This window comes from Rhynchophorus ferrugineus, unplaced genomic scaffold, assembly GCF_030347505.1.
Source record: "Rhynchophorus ferrugineus isolate W39M unplaced genomic scaffold, kcgeb_rfMv2 rfM5, whole genome shotgun sequence".
Taxonomy (NCBI): Eukaryota; Metazoa; Arthropoda; class Insecta; order Coleoptera; family Curculionidae; genus Rhynchophorus; species Rhynchophorus ferrugineus.
This window is the reverse complement of record NW_027472584.1, coordinates 18327722-18346675: the sequence shown is the minus strand read 5'-3', so window position 1 is coordinate 18346675 and position 18954 is coordinate 18327722. Positions and strand designations below refer to the sequence as shown.

General features: G+C 31.4%; 1 protein-coding gene and 2 long non-coding RNA genes across 6 annotated transcripts; 2 read left to right on the top strand and 1 right to left on the bottom strand.

The window, feature by feature from the left end:
• The first annotated feature begins 464 nt into the window (after positions 1-464).
• On the top strand, positions 465-4221 carry LOC143197047 (uncharacterized). Its single transcript, XR_013005914.1, has 2 exons — positions 465-2869; positions 3050-4221. It is a non-coding gene; the product is annotated as an uncharacterized LOC143197047 (long non-coding RNA).
• Positions 466-18719, bottom strand: LOC143197044 (glycogenin-1). 4 transcript variants are annotated; one of them, XM_076405127.1, is made up of 9 exons: positions 18403-18718; positions 13459-13594; positions 10121-10295; positions 9855-10017; positions 5784-5910; positions 5549-5729; positions 3867-4577; positions 2286-2520; positions 466-2010 (listed from the first exon to the last, which is right to left on the bottom strand). In XM_076405127.1, the coding sequence occupies exons 1-9, from the start codon at positions 18407-18409 to the stop codon at positions 1952-1954; spliced, it is 1794 nt and encodes a 597-aa protein (XP_076261242.1). In that variant the 5' UTR covers positions 18410-18718; the 3' UTR covers positions 466-1951. The 4 variants fall into 4 exon arrangements, with proteins under 4 accessions (XP_076261242.1, XP_076261240.1, XP_076261243.1 ...); XM_076405125.1 differs by having other exon boundaries at positions 466-1526; XM_076405128.1 differs by lacking the exon at positions 3867-4577 and having other exon boundaries at positions 18403-18719.
• On the top strand, positions 13509-16810 carry LOC143197046 (uncharacterized). The gene is made up of 5 exons (XR_013005913.1): positions 13509-13645; positions 13709-14081; positions 14139-15530; positions 15697-15899; positions 15951-16810. It is a non-coding gene; the product is annotated as an uncharacterized LOC143197046 (long non-coding RNA).
• Positions 18720-18954: the final 235 nt, after the last annotated feature.

Here is an 18954-nt window from a genome sequence, read left to right as displayed (position 1 = left end):
TTGTTTCATCCCTGAATCAGTATACCGCCTAAAACAGATTCACAATGCTTAGAGTTACGGAAAAACACCAAAACATATTTATACAACCTATGTTACTATTTAAATCCACCAAAGACTGCTGAAGACAGTATGATGAGCAGAACTAAGCACCACATCTATATATATAGAAAATCTAGGATGCTAATGGGAAGTGAAGTATTGCTAAAGTATGTGTTACTTAATCCAAGAATATGCGTCAACAAATACAGGACGTTTATGTTCAGAAGTTAAAAATCTATATTACTTACATACTATATGGCTTGTGAATAAATAATGAATAAAGTTATAGTTACACCAAAGCTTCAAAAAAGCTCAAGACTAAGCTTTTGTAGAAGTTTCAATACGTTGTTTTCCATCCCTAATATCTAATCTCTTTATCTACTTAATTTAAAAAGGTAAAAATATAGTGATAATAAAACGAGGTAATAATTTATAAAACATTTCTTTATTAAGAAAGGTCAGTGTGATATTAGTAACAAAATACTTTTATCAAACCGAACAAAAAAAATAAATAGTAAAAGGTTATTTGAATTTGATCACACAGGCAATATAATAATTTAAATGGCACAATATCGCACGAAACCCAAAAAAATGATGTTATTTTTTAGGTTTAGTAACAATTTTTTTAGGTTTATCAGTCTTTCTGGGTGGTGGGGTAGGTGCAGATGTCGCTTCACTTGCCTCGGCTGTTCCAGATGTCGTTTGCTTTGGTTTCTCTGTAGAGGCAGCCGGTGGGGTAGCTTTGGAGGGTGCTTCCTTCGGAGATACGGTGTCCGGCACCTCCTTAGCCGCTGATTTAGAAGCCACTTTTTTTATAACTTTCGTTGTTTTCGATACTGGTTGGGATTCGGTTTTCTCTGATGTTTGAGGTGCCGGAGCTGAAGCTGTTGTTTTCTCTGGAGTTACTTCAATAGGACTATCAGAAGAGTCAGTTTGTTTTGGAACTGTAACCTCTTTAGATACTGGTTTAGGCTGTGAAACGTCAGTTTTTTTGGGAACTTCGGGTATACTTTCAGCAGGTGCTTTTGCCACAGAAACTGTTTCTTTTGGAGCATCAGGCACCTTCGCCGTTGGTTCAGATACCTGGCTTACTGATACTGTAGCAGTCTGATCAGCAGTTTTTTCAGATGATTTTAACTCAGGCGAAAGAACTGGTACTACTTCTTTTTCAACTATTTGTTCTGATACTGATGGTGGAGTAGGTTCTACAGGGAGCGTTTCTGTGATTTCTTTTGCTTTTTCAACTACGACTGAATCGGTACTCGTATCAGCAGTCTTACTTTCAGTTTCAGTAACTTCTGGAATAGGTTCCGGTGGAGAAACCGCCTGTGATTCAGGCTCAGTAGCGTCTGGTTTAATTGTTTCGACAACGGGTATTGGTTCCGCTGATTCTAAAGTTTTATTATCTAAAGATGTGGAAGAATCGGTGGGAATATCGACAGGAATAATTGGAGGCTCGTCGGGTTTAGCCTCTTCTTGAGCAGGCGCTGCAAAGAGTTTATGTCATCAGTACCCTAGTATGAGTTTGTTAGGTCATGATGACACGCTTGGCAAGGGCCTTTAATTAAAATATTAATAAGCGAATTATTAGACCATGCTAGGACAGGATTAACATGTTACTTATACCCAGGAAACCCAAGACAAACATAAGGAGCACAAACATAATATTCAACCAAATCCATAGTTAGAATATTATGTTTAATTAATTAGTAAGCTATAGGGGAGCTAAATATATAAAATAGAAAACAGTTTATTGTATATAATAATTATTGTTACAAAAAAAGGCTCTGGAGATGGAATCCACAGAAAGAATAAATTTAATTACATTAATATCCCTCCTTAATGTCAGTTACAGAATAAATCTTGATAAAATATTTAACAACAACAGCTAATAATAAATTTGAATTTTATTTCATGCCTGGTGATTATCGTCGTCTTTCCTTGGAATTTCCTCTACAATGGCGATGTCCTCTGTTTATTCCCAAGCAGCATTAAAAATAAAGTAAATAGTTTTATAGTTAACATAAATAATGTCATAAAAGCTGGATAATTTATCGCAAAAAATAAAAAGCAATAGCACCAACAAAATAAAGAGTATCATTTCTAATATCAATAACATGCAAGAAGCCATGGGTACAACAATAACAGCCAGTTACATTTAGTTTTGTTGAGTAAAAAAATAATAATAAACACAGAAAAAATTTGGTTACGATAATCCATTTGCGTAGGTTAACTTTGTTGCACACCTGATTGGCTTTGGCTTTCGGCAGGAGCAGCGGCTGGTGGGGGTGGTGGTGCTGATGCACCAGCATTTAATGTTTCGGTAATTTTACTCCAGATATTTTCGAAGGAGTCACGGCCCAAATAATCGATATTTCCTACTTCCCATGCCTGTTTTCTCAAAAGACTTTCGAACGCTTCCTGCTCTTGTGTTCTTGGGACACCCAATGTCAATTGGGCAAATGCTCCTGCCAAACCAGCCTAAAACAGACAAAGATATTATAAGTTTCATTGTAAACTTAATAACGATAATAACAATATCATGAATTCTGCTAAATAATAAGGCTCTGATAAATTGTAATTAATTAAGAAGATCTTGATCTCCAATATAGGATGAGTCAGATATTGGTATGCTAAGTTTAGACGCGGTGAAATGAGCACCGAAAACGGTGAACGCAGTGGACGCCCAAAAGAGATTGTTACCGACGAAAACATTTAAAAAATCCACAAAATGATTTTGAATGACCGTAAATTGAAATTGAATGAAATAGCAGAGACTCTAAAGATATCAACTGAACGTGTACATCACATATCATTCACGAATATTTGGGTATGAGAAAGCTCTGTGCAAAGTGGGTGCCGCGCGAGTTCACTTTTGACCAAAAACAACGACGAGTTGATGATTCGGAGCATTTGATTTGAAGATGATTGTTTGAAGGAATTTTTGCGTCGATATGTGACAATGGATGAAACATGGCTCCATCATTTCACTCAGAAGTCCAATCGACAGTCATCCGAGTGGACTGCACACGATGAACCCGCTCCAAAGCGTGAGAAAACGCAACAGTCGGCTGGCAAGGTTATGGCGTCTGTATTTTGGGATGCGCATGGAATAATTTTCATTGACTACCTTGAAAAGGAAGAACCACCACTAGCGACTATTATATAGCGTTATTGGTCCGTTTGAAGGATGAAATCGCCGAAAAACGGCCGCATTTGAAGAAAAAGAAAGTGCTGCTTCAACAAGACAATGCACCGTGTCACAAGTCAGTGAAAACGATGGTAAAAATGCATGAATGTCTTCCTCATCCACCGTATTCTCCAGATCTGGCCCCCAGCGACTATTTCCTGTTCTCAGATCTCAAAATAATGCTCGCTGGGAAGACATTTTCGTCGAATGAAAAGGTAATCGCCGAAACTGAGAATATAAGAATCATTACTCTTGCTCCTTTGATATTAAAACAAATTGAAGAACGACAACCAAATGTGCTGTAAAAAATAATGAAGAGAAGTGAGAAACAAAACCAGTGGATAATGACCCATCCTATATCAATTATACGTTTTTATATAGCAGAAAACTTGATAATTAAATATCAAATTTTAACAGGATGCTAGAAACAAATTAGTCCTGGATTTGTATTAAATTATCTAGATAATATACTAATATGTAATATACATATTCCATTTTACCTGAAATATATGAATGAAACATATACACAATTTTTACAAAATTTTTCAATTTTGAGAAAGTGCTTAGTTTTATTAGTCACGTATGGAATTACAGTAAATGATTTTAAAAAAAGAGTCAAAAGTCGTATAATACTTACATCACCATCTTGAGTACTTTCTTCGATAGTGTTACTCAAAGAAATGTCGTTGGAGACCGTTGTGGTAGCCTCACATTCTTTTGGTAATATAGGAACTGACGAGGAACAGTCTGGAGAACGAGGTCGTTCTGCAGTAGGAACTGAGGACTCTGAGTGAACGGAATGAGAATTACCTGATTCAAATGTTTGATGTTCGTGGCTTTGGTTCACGTTGGATTGATGGTGGTGTTGGTTGTGTGAATAATGAGGCGGATGTTCTTGATATTGATTACATTCTTGGTGAATTTGGGGAACGTAATGGTGTACCTCGGGTTGATGATGGTGGTGTTCGACTTGGTGTTCGACATGATGGTATACTGGTGGGGGAGGAGGAGTTGGTTCCCGATGGATATAGTGATGAACTGGTTGGGGAGGTTCATAACTACAATTATTTTGAGTCGAGCAAGTGTTATACGACTGCGATTGACTATGAATGGTGGGCGATTCGGCAACACTAGCGCATGTATTTAGAGATTCAAAAGGCTGATTTTGATCATAATGAGTCGAAACGTTAATGTAATGGGAATTTTGAGCAAGTTTTTGATCGTATTCGTCCCACGGATCCCACGCATTTTCGTAGTCATCCGCAGACGATGTCGGATTAACGGGAGGAGGAACATATTGAGGCGGATTATAGGATTGACTCACGCCGTACTGCGACTGACCTTGAGGCTGATATAACACAAGCATGCAAAAGAAATAAAATTAAAAAAAGATTAAGATGTGTTGCTTGAAGAAAAGAATCAATAATTATTTAAAAAAATATCGTGATAAAAATAAAAGTATATAAAAGCAAATTGCAAGCACTCTTTTTTTCAATATAGTTCTTTTAAAACCATCATCTATAGATTAGATCATAAAAAGCCAATTAAACTCAAAATACAAAGGCTTGAGCTGTGCTGCGCCATGCCACATTCTAAGTACATACTAAAAAAATACTTTTTATTCTATGGACTACTTTAATTTTGTTTTTCATGCCAATTTTTCATCAACTGTTAATATCTACATAATAAATAATAGTGCTAATGGTAGGCATGTGCATTAACTAAAGAAAAAAAAACAGTGAATATATATCAGCAATCAAGTTAATTAGTGACAACCCACATGAGTTAATAACTCGTCAATGTCAATAATACTGACAATTTTACTCACAAACAGATATATACATACCCCCTTTAAGAAGTCATTATTCTAAGTATATCGTAAGATTAGAAAAATATAGAAATTAAAACATCAAACATTTAAAACAAAATAAAAACAAACACTCACCTCGTTTATTTTAACATTTTCAAAAGTTTCCTGAGTAGGCTTGTAAAATTTCAAGAGTTTAAGTTTTTAAAGTTGGGTGAGTAAGTAGACGTTATATACAGAGTTATTTTTTTAATATGTAGTTAAATTGGTACAATGTAAAATTTCAATATTATTAACTATAATTTGATGGCTTTTCTTATTAATTTTACATTGTATCAGATTTGCAACTAATCTTTAAATCAACCTGTATAACAGGATGATCTTTTAGCTGTTATTATAGAAGAACTGAGATTTTTAGTTAATAATGCTGATATAGATTATGTGTTATTTTGATAGAGTTAAACAGAATTATAGCTTATTAAGAAGGAAAGTGTTAATCATTTATTACATACCATCGCAGGTGACAATTGTGGGTGAATTAAGGAACAGAATATATTCCACCAACGTTGTAAGACATCTTGTAAATGCGAAACATCGCCAGAAGGTTGAACTTGTCTAGTTTCTGTGTTAAAATATTGTAACCAGGGTTTGGATGCTCCAATAAAGTGGATTATTTTAGCGTTGGAACCGAATCTAAAACCAACACATTTTAATTTCCTATATTTATATAAAAAACACCAATATTACTGTTTATAAGCTGGAAGGTAAGAATAGCAAGCAGTAGAGCACAAATTATAGATAAATGGAAGATGTTTGCTAATGTCTTTATGGGCCCAATCGGAGAAGAATAAATTTAAAAGACCTTGATCACCACCTAAAATTAAAAAAAAAAGTTAAACCATTATATAATTATTTAAATATAATTTAAGACTACAGCCTAAGAAAACTTGCCCAAATTTTAAAAAATTATCAATGAGTTGACAATATACTACTGCTGTGAATTAATTTTGAAGGATTTTGATTGATTGATTTCGATGATACTGTAACTATATCATTGTAAAAAAGTCGGTTATACTTATTTGTGTCATTTTATTGAGGTATAAACAATATGTAAGTAAGATGAAGCTGAAAATATTAGTTAGTAATTCAACATTTTGAGCTTTTTTCACCGTTTGAAGAAGATATTCCCTTTCCATTTTCTTTTAGGTAGCTACTATTGCAAAATCTTTATTAATTAATCATATTTTCTTTAAATCAATACACCCTTTTTTGGTCAACGGCTACCAAGGCTACCAGAAAGACGAGAAAAAGTAATAGATTGAGATGAGCAATACTTCAAAAATAATCATGTATACAACTTTTATTAAAATTTAAAAATCAATCCCTTAATATTAAATTACAGTCCATTTATAACTTACGTATCGAATATATCGAATATATCGAATATATCGAACATATCTTATGTATCGTATCGAATCTGCTTGTAAATTAGTTAACATGGCTGTTAGAAATAATACTGATATAAAACAATTTCGAAATAATACTTCATATGTCATTAGATTGTTCAATAAGTTTTGTGGTTCGATAAGAACATTTTGAAAATAAAACTTCAAATATATTTTAATATATATTTCCATCTGCAAGCCATCTTGAAAACTGTCAAAACTGAACTTCAATATCTTCTATTATCTATTTGTTCAAAGAACACTGTTTTCCACAGATGCATTTTTGAGATATGGTAAAAAGGAATAAGATAGATATTTAAATATTTTTTTATCACGAATGTTTACATCGAATGCTATTTCCAAAGGTATCAACAACACAGTTTCATTGCTTGCCAAGTAAGTATCTCGGAATGACACTTGATGCAAAACTACGGTGGAAGGAACATGTCAAAAAGAAAAGAAAAGAACTTGAGTTAAAATATAGAAAAATGTATTGGCTAATTGGAAGAAAATCTCAATTAACTATACATAATAAATTACTTCTATATAAACAAATATTAAAACCTATATGGACATACGGAATACAATTATGGGGATGTTCCGCAAAAAGCAACATAAATCTAATACAAGTTTTCCAGAACAAAGTCCTAAGAAGCATCGTAGGTGCACCCAGATATTACCGGACCATTTATTTACATCGAGATCTTCAGATACCGACTGTCAATCAAGAAATTAAAAGAATTGCAAAGAGACATGAGGAGAGACTTCACTCTCATGTTAATTTCGAAGTATTACAACTCTTGGACAACACCAAAACCGGACGCAGACTCAAAAGGACCAAACCATTTGAACTTGTGTAGTGTGTTGTAGTGTAGTGCAGTGAGGTGCATTAGAAAAAACTCAAAGTGTTAAAACAATTATTATTATGTTAGAGACTATGTAGGACTGATGAGTCCTATTAGATATATACCTAGATTTAAGCTATTATAAGGACAAATTGTAGGTTAGTCGGCAACGACTAGTAACAATGTATATAATTATAAAAAAAAAAAAAAAAAAAAAATTGCTTGCCAAGCAAAAAAAGAATAGTTTTAGTGGCGTATTGTGACTGGAATAATACCAAGGGCAAAAAATAATGGGATAGTCCAGAAGAACCATCCACATCAACATAAAAGCAACATATTCTTGGCCATAAAACCTTGCTGTGCATATGGTGTGACCATATTGAACATGAAATCAATTCAACAAATTGGAGGACGTATTGTTGCAAAAAGAACCAGTAATAGCGAGTAACCGACACAAAGTACACATTCTCTTGCATGAAAACGCTCGGCCATACATTCCAAAAATTGTGAAGATACACTGTTGCAACTCGAATGGGAAGTTCTGTCGTACTCAGTCTACTCGCCAGACTTTCGATAGATGCACCATGATTTGACTTGTGCATGTGTCGTTTGGAAATGCTGAAGAAGTGAAAATTTTTCCAATAAATGTCTTCTTAAAGTGAAAAAAATCATCAGAATATATGACAGTACATCAAATACAATACTAAATTCAGTCATCTTAATAAGGAGCACTAGGTATTTTTAGTTTCATACTCCAGGAACACAAATCTCTAAACCAATGTATAATCAACTGAAAATATAAACATCAACCAAGAACTGAAGAGTCTTAGATTATCTGGTCCTGTCCGACGAAACATTCAATGCATCACTAAAACTAATAATAAGAAAACGGATATCAATCTACACGGTATACGTGTGCAAATTCAAAACGCAAATCTTTCTAAGCTGTGGGTTCAATAATAACATAGACCATATGCCAGATTTATTGGCCATTGAATCAACCCTGAAATAGTTTCAATTTATTGTTAGCCTTAAGATTACACGAATCTTTTTTTTAATCTTTCAATGCAGTATTTACGATTATCCCACTAATATGACGTATGAACAAACCTCAAAACAAAAACCTCTGCCAAGAGATTTAAATTTACACGTTCCGCTATACACGTTCCGAGTTAATTTTGTGTGAAACGTACATTATTTTAAACCGTTCGACATATAAAAATAAAAATCGACCATTGTACATATTTGTTTCCTTATATAGAAATCGTTATCACTTCAGATAAAACTAATTATACACATTTTCGATATTAATAGCTTATACATTAATAACTTAACGATTTCTTTAAAAATATTTAAATAAAATGCATAGTTAAACAATAATTAGATTTAAGAGAGAAAAATTCTTTACAATTAAAAAAAAATAGTTTTTTTTTTGTTTTCGATAACATATTAAGACTATATTGGCAGAGTACTTAATATGAAGCAATTTATCTTTCATAATGCCTTTGAATAGTTTTCTGTCCCATTACAGTGTTAGTAACCTAACAAAAAAGAGATTGGACTGTCGAAAATTTCGAAAGATAAGAAAAAACAAAAAAAAAACTTAGAGCAAAAGCGAAGTAGGTCAATATTACGGTTTCAAGTGTTCAAATAAAAATAATTTTTTTTTTTTGAAAAAATTAAATATATTTTTTAAACATTATAAAATACTATTTAAGTATTTTTAATTACGTACCTATTTTAAAGGTTTAGTGTATTTCGCTACTTAATTTTAAATATTTATTAAAAATATCGCTACTTTTTAAGATATTTAGAGAATATCGATATTTTCTTGGGCCGACAAATTAATATTTTTATTTCTTCCTTAAAAATATCGATATATCTTTTGTAAAATATCTATATTTTTCGTAGTTGTTGATATATCGAAATATCGATATTTTTCGCGGCAGCCGACACCCTTAATTCATTACGAACTGCTCTAACCTGGTCAAACCATTAATTCTACTATCTATTGTTAATAACAAATGCAGTTGAAATATGCAATTAAAAAAATTGAATTGATCTATAGAATAGGCATAGAAAAGGTAAGAATTGATAGAGATCGGATGGAAAACCTTGATGTATCCATTGTATAGCCCAGACCTTACGCTTCTTGATTGTCATAGACAAGAGTAACTCATACGGACTGAGAACAGCAGGAAACTAATGTAAATACTCAAAAAAATTTATATTTTATTGAACATCTTACTTTATTTATGATTTTATGCTTTTTTATAGTTTTACAAGTTTATCTGTCTCCTGGGTATGTCAGATATTGAATTTTTTGGCCATACTAAACCAAAGACATCGGAGAAGACATTCTGCAGAGCCACAATTTGGTAAACATATTTTTGCACTCTTTAACATTGTAACAGAATAATGTAAAAACGTTGAAGTGATATGAGCGATTAAAAATGCGTTATTTGGATGCCATATCCAAAAAGTTCTCCCCTCCTAACAGAAACCAAAAAAAATAAACAAATAATTACCATCGAAGCTGCCTTTTTCTAAAGCGAAAGCAATAAGTTTGTCGTATGTTTCAAGTGATGGGCGATATACAAAAACGCCCGAGTTAAAGCAGTCTGGCCAGCCGACATCTGGGGCAGCTGACAGTTCTTCTCTATCGAAGAGTTCATCGGAATTTTGAAGAACCTTAAAAAGTACAACGTTAATAAAACATTTTCAGCGAAATCAGTTTCGTTTATATTAGAAAAGTTAAACTAAAATAACATTTATTATCTCTACTAAAACATACCAACGTGTCTGCATCCAAAAATACACATTTCTCGTACTGCGTCAAACGCCAACAGTGCAACTTGGTAAAAGTAACACCCAGTTCAGGCCTTTTTAACAGTCTTAAGTTTGCTTCATCTCTCGAGTCGAGAATATTTACATCCTGTACCAGATTAAATACAGATGCCAACTTTTCCCTAGAACAAATTAATTAATTTCAGATTCGATCAAAACCTAATTCGCATATTTCTTTAAGATAAACTAATCATTAAATTATGGGAAAAAGTTACAAAGCAGGATATTCCTTCGAGATAAACGTAAGTTCATTGAGAAGTCAATAAACACGATTGATATACAACGTTTTACAACAAAAATAACTTTTATTATGTTATATAAGCGATAATGGCGCCATGAGATACTACAGATTAAAAATAATCGGCTTGCGATGCTGCCAAAAAAAGAATTAAAATTGATGTATCTAATCATTTACCATAAAACTTGTGTTAGTAGAAATATTTGACAGCTAATAGTACCTTAAATATATTATACTATTAACCGTAGCAATAAAAATACAATAAATGGAATGTCTCAAAGAAGCAGGTAACTACACGAAAAAACACATTAAATACACTGCTCGACAAAACTAACACTAAAAAACTTATTCCCCATTATTATCTTTTTTTTATAACATCTTTATTAGATACGCTTAGTACAATCTTAATTATTATTATTATTACAATTAATTTATTACTACTTTTCCTATGTGCTTGGATTAATTAACAAGCAAGACGAGTGCGAGAAAATACATCAGAATATATTCCTCAATTATAAAATTATAATTATTTATTAATTATTAACTTATAGCTATAGTTTACATTAATAATACACACTAAATGTTCACACAAGTTCGTATGGTTTTGTTCGTTTCAATCTCCTGACATCCTGCGCGCTGTCCAGCAGTTGTATTGCTTCCACGTTAGTATGATTTAGTAATCTTCTTTCGTGTTTCAAGGCGAAATCCTGCATAACTTCGCAAATCCATTTGATTTCCAGGTCATCATGCAGTTCTTCATTGGTTACATAGCGATAGGCATTGGTAATCAATCGAAGAACCTTGTTTTGACAGCGCTGTATAACTGATTTGAATTTTTAGTGCAACCCCATATTTGCACCCCATAGGTCCAAATTGGCTTTATGATTGTATTATAGATCAACCTCTTTGATTTTAGATCAAGTTGAGAGTATCTTTCGACTAACCAGTATAGTTGTTTTATTTTGGTTCTAATGTGTTTTGCTTTTTGTCTAACGTGATGCTTCCAATTTAATCTACCGTTAAGATGGATTCCAAGGTATTTTGCTGATTCTGCTTGAGGAATCGGGCATCCATTGAGTGATATAATTAAGTTTTTATTATTTCGCCTTAATGCAAAATTAACGTGGACAAATTTTGAGCTATTAAGTTGAATTTTCCAATCTTTTGTCCATGTGTAGATTTTGTTGACTGCCACTTGCACTTTTTCTATTGCCCTAGGCAGACATATATCTTTTGCCATAATAACTGTGTCATCAGCAAAAGGTCCAAGAAGTGTTTCTTTTGTTGTTGGAATGTCAGCAGTGTAGAGCAGATACAGGAGAGGTCCTAAGACGCTACCTTGTCGAACTCCAGCCGAGATATTTTTAAATGTCGAGAACGCCATTTCGTGCGATACTCTAAATTTTCTTCCGAATAAATATGACTCCAGCAATTGACAATAGTTACGCGGTAACAGTTTGCTCATCTTACAATTATCTTATTAATATTGAAATATTGAATGTTATTAAGCCAAACTTTGAAAAACGTTCTGTTGTTGTTTTATTATCTACAGCAGCGATTCCTAAAGTGACACCAATAGAACCAGTATTTCGGGAAAATGAAGATTTAAAAAGTTCTTGATGAAGCAATAAAAACAGTAGTCGCAAAAACACTGTATAAAAAGTCGTCTCCTACAATCAAGGTTGTTCAAAGAAAAAGAAGAAGAAGAAGATCTGTTACTCTGTTTATTTCACTTGAGAAAAATGAAAACTGTAGAATAGGCTCACTGGAAATTGTAGGGTGTTTATGGTGATGAATGATTAACTGAATGCCTGTGTCAGAACTCTGTTTCATTTTCAGTTTTCATTCCAGAAATTTCGATGTTGATGATCTTGATGAATCTTTTCCTGGTCGGCCAAAAACAAATCCATTAAGCTCTGAACATATTGAAGTATATCGAAATATTTCATCTAGGGATAACAGTTTTGAACCATTTATATAAAAACTGGATACGAAAAGAAGCTCGATTATCAGTTTCCACGTGAATGAATACGCTCCGGCAAAGAAAGCTCGGAGAAGCTTTATAAACGCTTGAAATATTGGGTGTGATAGGAAAGAAATTGTTCATGATGAACTGCTCCAACCCAGTCAAACCATTAATTCGACTCTCCACTGGACAGGAAAATATTGATAGAATTGATCAAAATAAAAGAGATTGCCTTCCAACCTGATAATGTTAGATTACACACATATTTAGCGATTCAGCAAAATTTGAGAAAGATTGGCTAGAAAGTTTTGATGCATCCATTGTATAGACCAAACCTCGCCCTGTCTGACTACAACTAATTCTGATCTCAGCAAAACTCTCTTAATTGCTTCAAAACAAGCTTATTAAAATGACAGTCACAGTCAGTTTTTATTTTTCGAGGATTTTGCGAGTTTCTTAACTTAAAAGTTTAAAAGAACCCCTGATCTAGAGTACTATCAGTTTAATATTTAAAAATTTAAATCACTGTAAATGTCGTTTTCATTTGATTTACATTATAACATACAAATATTTTTATATCGAAGATAAATGTATTCAAACACATTTTAACACCAATGTTAAATTATCAATAAATTACAAATATGTGTGTCAAAATCCATTGTGTTAAACTATGTAAATACCTGTAATATTATTATGGCTAACAACATTTACATACACTTAAAAGTATATAAACATTAGCGGTAAAAGAAAGTATGTGACACAGAAAAAGTACTAACGTTAAAACTATTATGTAGCCAGGTGATTCTAAGAAAGAAACTATTAACTAAACAATTAATTTAACAACTTAACAATAAAATAAAATCTAATAAAGGGGAATAATGCTTATAATTTATGATCACGTGATCAATCATTAATCCACAAAGGTCATTCATTCATTTTATGTCAACAAACGAAATCTAAATATAAACCTAACGGTCTCTTATTTAATAGCTTGAATAGTAAGTGTTCATTCGTATTGTTAATTAGACGAAATAGTATGCGCGACAAGATCGATTATCTAGAACGAAATCGGTAAACTTACCGCATAGCATTGGTAACCCCTGGTGTAACCAAAACGGCTAATTGATGTACGGTTCCGGATTGTTTTAGAGAATGAGCCAGAACCAAAGCCCCCAAAGAGTAAGAATCGTTTGTTGCTAATGTAACCCACGCAAAACCTGTAAGAAAAAACTTCATATCAGTATTTTCGTTATTATAACTCGTTCAAAGTAAATCAAATTAAATATTTCAATTGTCTTTAATAATAATAATCAATCTTCTGATTTTTTTAGTCTCGTTTTCACTGCCTTTATTTGGACTAGACCTACTGCTTAACCACGGACCTCGGCATTAATCGAATGTTTGAAATTGAAAATAAAGTTATTCGATTTAGAATATCCGTGTCCAGATCCAGAGTGATTCTACTGTAAGTTTCTGTACATAAATGAACCGTTCGGTTAGAAGACTTGGGACAAAAATGTGAAGAGTAAGAGATTAATAAAAACACCAGCAGCGTATTGAGTGGCTTATCATCAATACAATCAAGTAAACTAAAATCTACAATAGGAAATATTAAAGTGCCTAGATTCATAGACTAAAAAAACAATAAAATAAATGGTAAAAACCTTACAAGACAAAACATACAAACTGATACTGAAAGTTGAGGTAGTTTCAAAGAGTAATAAGAAACCCATAAAAAAATATTCTAGCATTTTCTTTGAGGTGGGACATTCATCTGGGGTCATTTTACATACAAATGGAGTAAAAATCAAGTCAATATAAAAATAGTCTGATAACATAAATATTTTGACTCATATAAAATGATAAATACCTTTGATTACACTTTAAATATGATCTTAAAGCAGATTTTTATACAACAAATGACATTATTTATTATCCCAAAGCAATATAACTAACGTTAAATAAAGCGGGAATAGATTTTCCGAACAATTTTAATACTACAAACCTGTATCATCACGAACAAAAAATTAAGCAAACTGAAATAGAGATAGACAGTCGAAAATGAAACAGTATTACTAAAAAGCACAATAGATCAAAATAATAGAACAGAGCCGCGGAATATTATTGCTTTATCATCCTGCAGTAAAAATATCTAAACCATAAGCCCATATTGATGAAAATGTGTATATAACAAAATGAATCCGTGAAAACATAAAATATGTTAACAGAAAAACACTGCTTGTAGATAATGCATATATATATATATATAATTATTATTAATTATAAAGTAGATGAACATTTACATAAAAATATACATGTAGAAAAATTAAACGAAACCATCATAGAAAATAAATATCATTTGCAACTGTTTAAACCAAACATTGAAACAAAAATTGTCGCTATACAAGCAGAAATGGAAAGATCGCATGGAGTAAATACTGCAGAATATGAATGTTTGTGATTTAAAAAACTTATTACTAATTAAAAATTCTATTTAAATAACAATTAGTAATAGATTACAATTACAAATACAAATGAGATAATGTACTTGAATAAATTATATTGGTCAATCAACTCAAACCAACTAAACATAATAGAAACTATACGTTATTCAATCGGGTTATGGGTTGTCTAGCGAAAAACTGATCATTTACAATACGAAATCAGTCCTAGTTAGCCTAGTTTAAAAAGTGTTAATAATGCCAACATCAATTACTGAAAACGTCTAAAACTATATTCAACGAAATCAATTAAAACATCAAGTTCACGACTGAATTCATTGCCAACAATATACCCACATGTTTGAACCACTTAAGCAATATGAGGGTCGAGAAAGAAAAAAAAACTAAAGTCAAATAGAAATAGTGTATAAAAATATCTGTTACACTGGCCTTAATGTTGTTTTTTTAGGAGAAGGGGGAGGATGTAATGTCTGTTCTAGAAACCTACAAAAAATTTTGTATATATTTCGGCGATTCTGTTTGATAACCTGCCAAAAAACAGGCATAACTAAATACGCTTTCATAGCAATAATTGTCTATTTTTGCTTTTCCATGACATTGAGAAAATATTAGAAAGTTTTCAAAGAAAATTTTAGTTGCAAAATTCTAATAGAAAAATAATTTAATAATTATCCCCTTTCTTAATTGTTAAGTGTGAATATTAATTAATATACAATAATTCAATTATTAAGTTCTCAATTTTATTTAACAATTGTAAAATTGAGAACCAAAAACTCAGAAAAATTGTTCGAACTAAATGGAATTTTCAACAATAAAAAGGCTGAAAAAAACATAAATAACTAAATCTCAAATTCAAGTGTCAGTATACGCTCTCTATACATAATAAAGAAGAAGAATTGGTGTCAGCAGCCAAATTGATGGAGCTACAGGAACACTTGGTTCTTTATGATAAATTATTTCAGAGAAGAACATATTATAATTAAGACTAAAAGCCGGCTGATTGGTATGTTTATTTGGTCAAAACTACATAGAACTTCTATATGTATCATTCTCTCATACCGTTTTAAAAAAGAAAGAACTTTATACAAACACAAAATTATAAACAAACCAGTTGCAAAAACGTATTATTGTTATAATAATAGGCAGAAAAATAATATCAACATTATCAGCACCTGACAAGAATTCAGTGCAATAAATGGCACAGTGAATAATATCGTTTGTCCCGGATTATCATTCACAGAAAATGATAACACACATTTGATACAATATTCCCAGAAGAAAATGTCATACAGCACGAAATCGTTTGGTTATATAGATCAAAAAAATATAAAAACAGGTACATGAAATATATTTAAATTGTTAGAATTATTACAGTTTCTATTTTGATGTATAAACTCAATCATCGATAATAAAATATTATTGACGTTAAGTATTTTAAAAACATAATTGATGTTTGATATTAAATGAACAGTATAATTAAGTTGTAATCCCACTTAATGTGTAGATTATTGTTATCTTTAAACAATTGGCTAATAAGAACGATATTTTTTTATAAATATTTTTAAAGGAATGCATTATTACTCGAGCATAATTTGGTGACTAATTTTAATTAAAATCAGTAGTTTTTTGTTTTAGAATGACTAAAAACTTGATATTTTCTTCATATTGTTGAGAGTATCCAGATAAATTCGTACATAGGCCTGAGCAGGGTCAGACGAAGAATCTTCAAATGCAGTAAGGTCAATATTCACCAGGAGACCAAATGGTCTAAAAATACACGATCAAAAGGAGTCTAAAAGCGTCCAAGTGCAAGTTTATTTCTCTATTTTATTTTAGTCAACTGCGTCTTCTCTCCTTGTATATTTTTAGATTTTTAATGTTGGCTATAATATTGAAACTATTTTGGCTATTGAGATTCCTCCTACATCAACACGCCCCTTTTTACATTAAAAAATATATATCACAAAAAAATATTTTGACACGTTGTTTTATTGATTGCAATTTCGTAAAGCAATTGTTTACATCATTTGTTTCGTAAAGTGTCTTAGTAATTTTTCGTATAAATATAACATTTTCGTTCGCCAACGCGATTTTAAAATGCGCATCGTATTTAAAATGATCGATTTTGAATCGAATATAGTTGCCAAAAACGCAGAAATTGATTAAAACAGGCGGTAAATCCGATTTCTATAAATATTGGTTTATAGTATTGGCGTATCGTATTCTAATAATTATAAATCGTTATTTTAACTTCTAACATATTTTTCACTTTAGCTTCTATTGCATCTTATATACATATATATATATATATATATATATATATATATATATATATATATATAAAAATTTATATAGACAGAAATATAAAGCCAGAAATTATATAGACAGGAAAGCTATCCAAAAAAAAAGTTATTTGGATCGTATCCAAACTATTCACCTGGAAATTTTTTAAACCTATTAAAATTTCACAATTGAAAATTATAAATCAAACCAAAAAAAAATTAAGAACACGGGAATATATCCTGTAATTTAATTTATTCGGCATAAAGCAGAAATATTATTGAATTAACTTTGATTGTACCACATAATTAACTTTGATATTAACCACAGACATGATGATTATCTTGTTTATGAAGTGAGATGTGTTAAAATTAAATTTTTCTATATCAGTATAATGCATGTAACATTTAAAATATATTGCATCAACTATAAGTTTGATGAACTTAAAGATGCAAAGTTTGATGAACTTAAAGATGCAATATAGTACAATTATCTTTTTTTTGAGTATCCATATGCATGGATTTATAGAAATAAGACAACATTATATAATTATGTTATTCATTATCAGTACTATATTGATACAAATCTAATTTACATCAATGAGAGTAAAATCACGATTTCATTATATATCAGGTCAAAGTGGCACGATTATCTTTATGTCCCCTAACAATTTTTCTCCTTTCCTTTTATCGTTTTCAAGTTGCAAGGTCATTTATACTTTTATGAATGTAATCCAAACCATTTCAATTACTACTTATAATTGTAAGCGTATAAATATTTATTTACAACTTATTCTAAAACTCGCAAGGTAATATAATCAAAAGATAAAATGTGAGGGTTAAGGTAGGTCGGGTAAGACACTTATTGAGATTTAAATAGCATCGAAACTGCATCCGGGAAAACCGCTCTGCTCGCATCAGATATTACATAATATCATTAATAACTTTCTATAAAAAAGAAAATATATCGAGATGATACAATCAGTTAAGTTGTCAACAGTAAAACAAAATTTTACGTCACTAAACGTATTTTGAAAAACGTTATCGTATTTAACCGGGATAATAAACGTTGTTTCATATTGTGTTCTTAATGAAATTATGTCTATATAGTAATATATTTAAGTAAAGGGACATTGATGCATGAGGGGAAAAAAATTAACAAAATCTGAAAAATGTATCGATGTATAGTCAACCGGTACAAACAAGGTCGAAAAGTCACTAGTTAAAAACGTCAAAAAGGTGAATTGTAATAACTGAAATATATCATAGATGATTGTTTCTTACCTCCCATGATTTAAAGGTTAGATACACCACCACACCAATACTAGTCCTGCTACAAACAGGACTCACGATACGTATTGAATATAACGTCGAAAAAATTTTCTGACGAACACGCTATGCTACGCAGGACAGCCAAATGATGGTTTTATTTCATGTGCGATGCCAAACTGCTATTCCTAGCAGGACCGTGCCTGAAAATTTGTCTAGAGTTAAAGGTTCGATACTTAATACCCGCATAAATGAACTTTCCCCGACAATAATGAACGTTGCAATACTCATTCGTATTTGTTTTGATTCTAGTTAATGTAAAACAAACAATAATATTATTACAGAATCGTCACATCACCAAAAATAATATATCAAGGTAATAAAATAAGTTATCGAAATAATATACCAGGGTAATAAAATAAGTTATCGAAATATATCAGTCGTTTAATCAATTTTATTATCAGTAACATTATATAACATTTATAAATAAGGACTCATTTACGGAAAATGTTATTTTTCATGTTTGATTTGAAGGAAAGCTCAACACAGTTAACAAACTACATATTC

Bases quoted from the DNA above. Each gene is read 5' to 3' on its own strand.
- LOC143197044 (XM_076405125.1), bottom strand. The intron at 10,296-13,458 runs GTAAGTTTACCG...AATTTGTTCTAG, and splicing joins GGGGTTACCAATGCTATGCG to GGAAAAGTTGGCATCTGTAT. The intron at 5,730-5,783 runs GTAATATTGGTG...TGTTGGTTTTAG, and splicing joins TACCTTCCAGCTTATAAACA to ATTCGGTTCCAACGCTAAAA.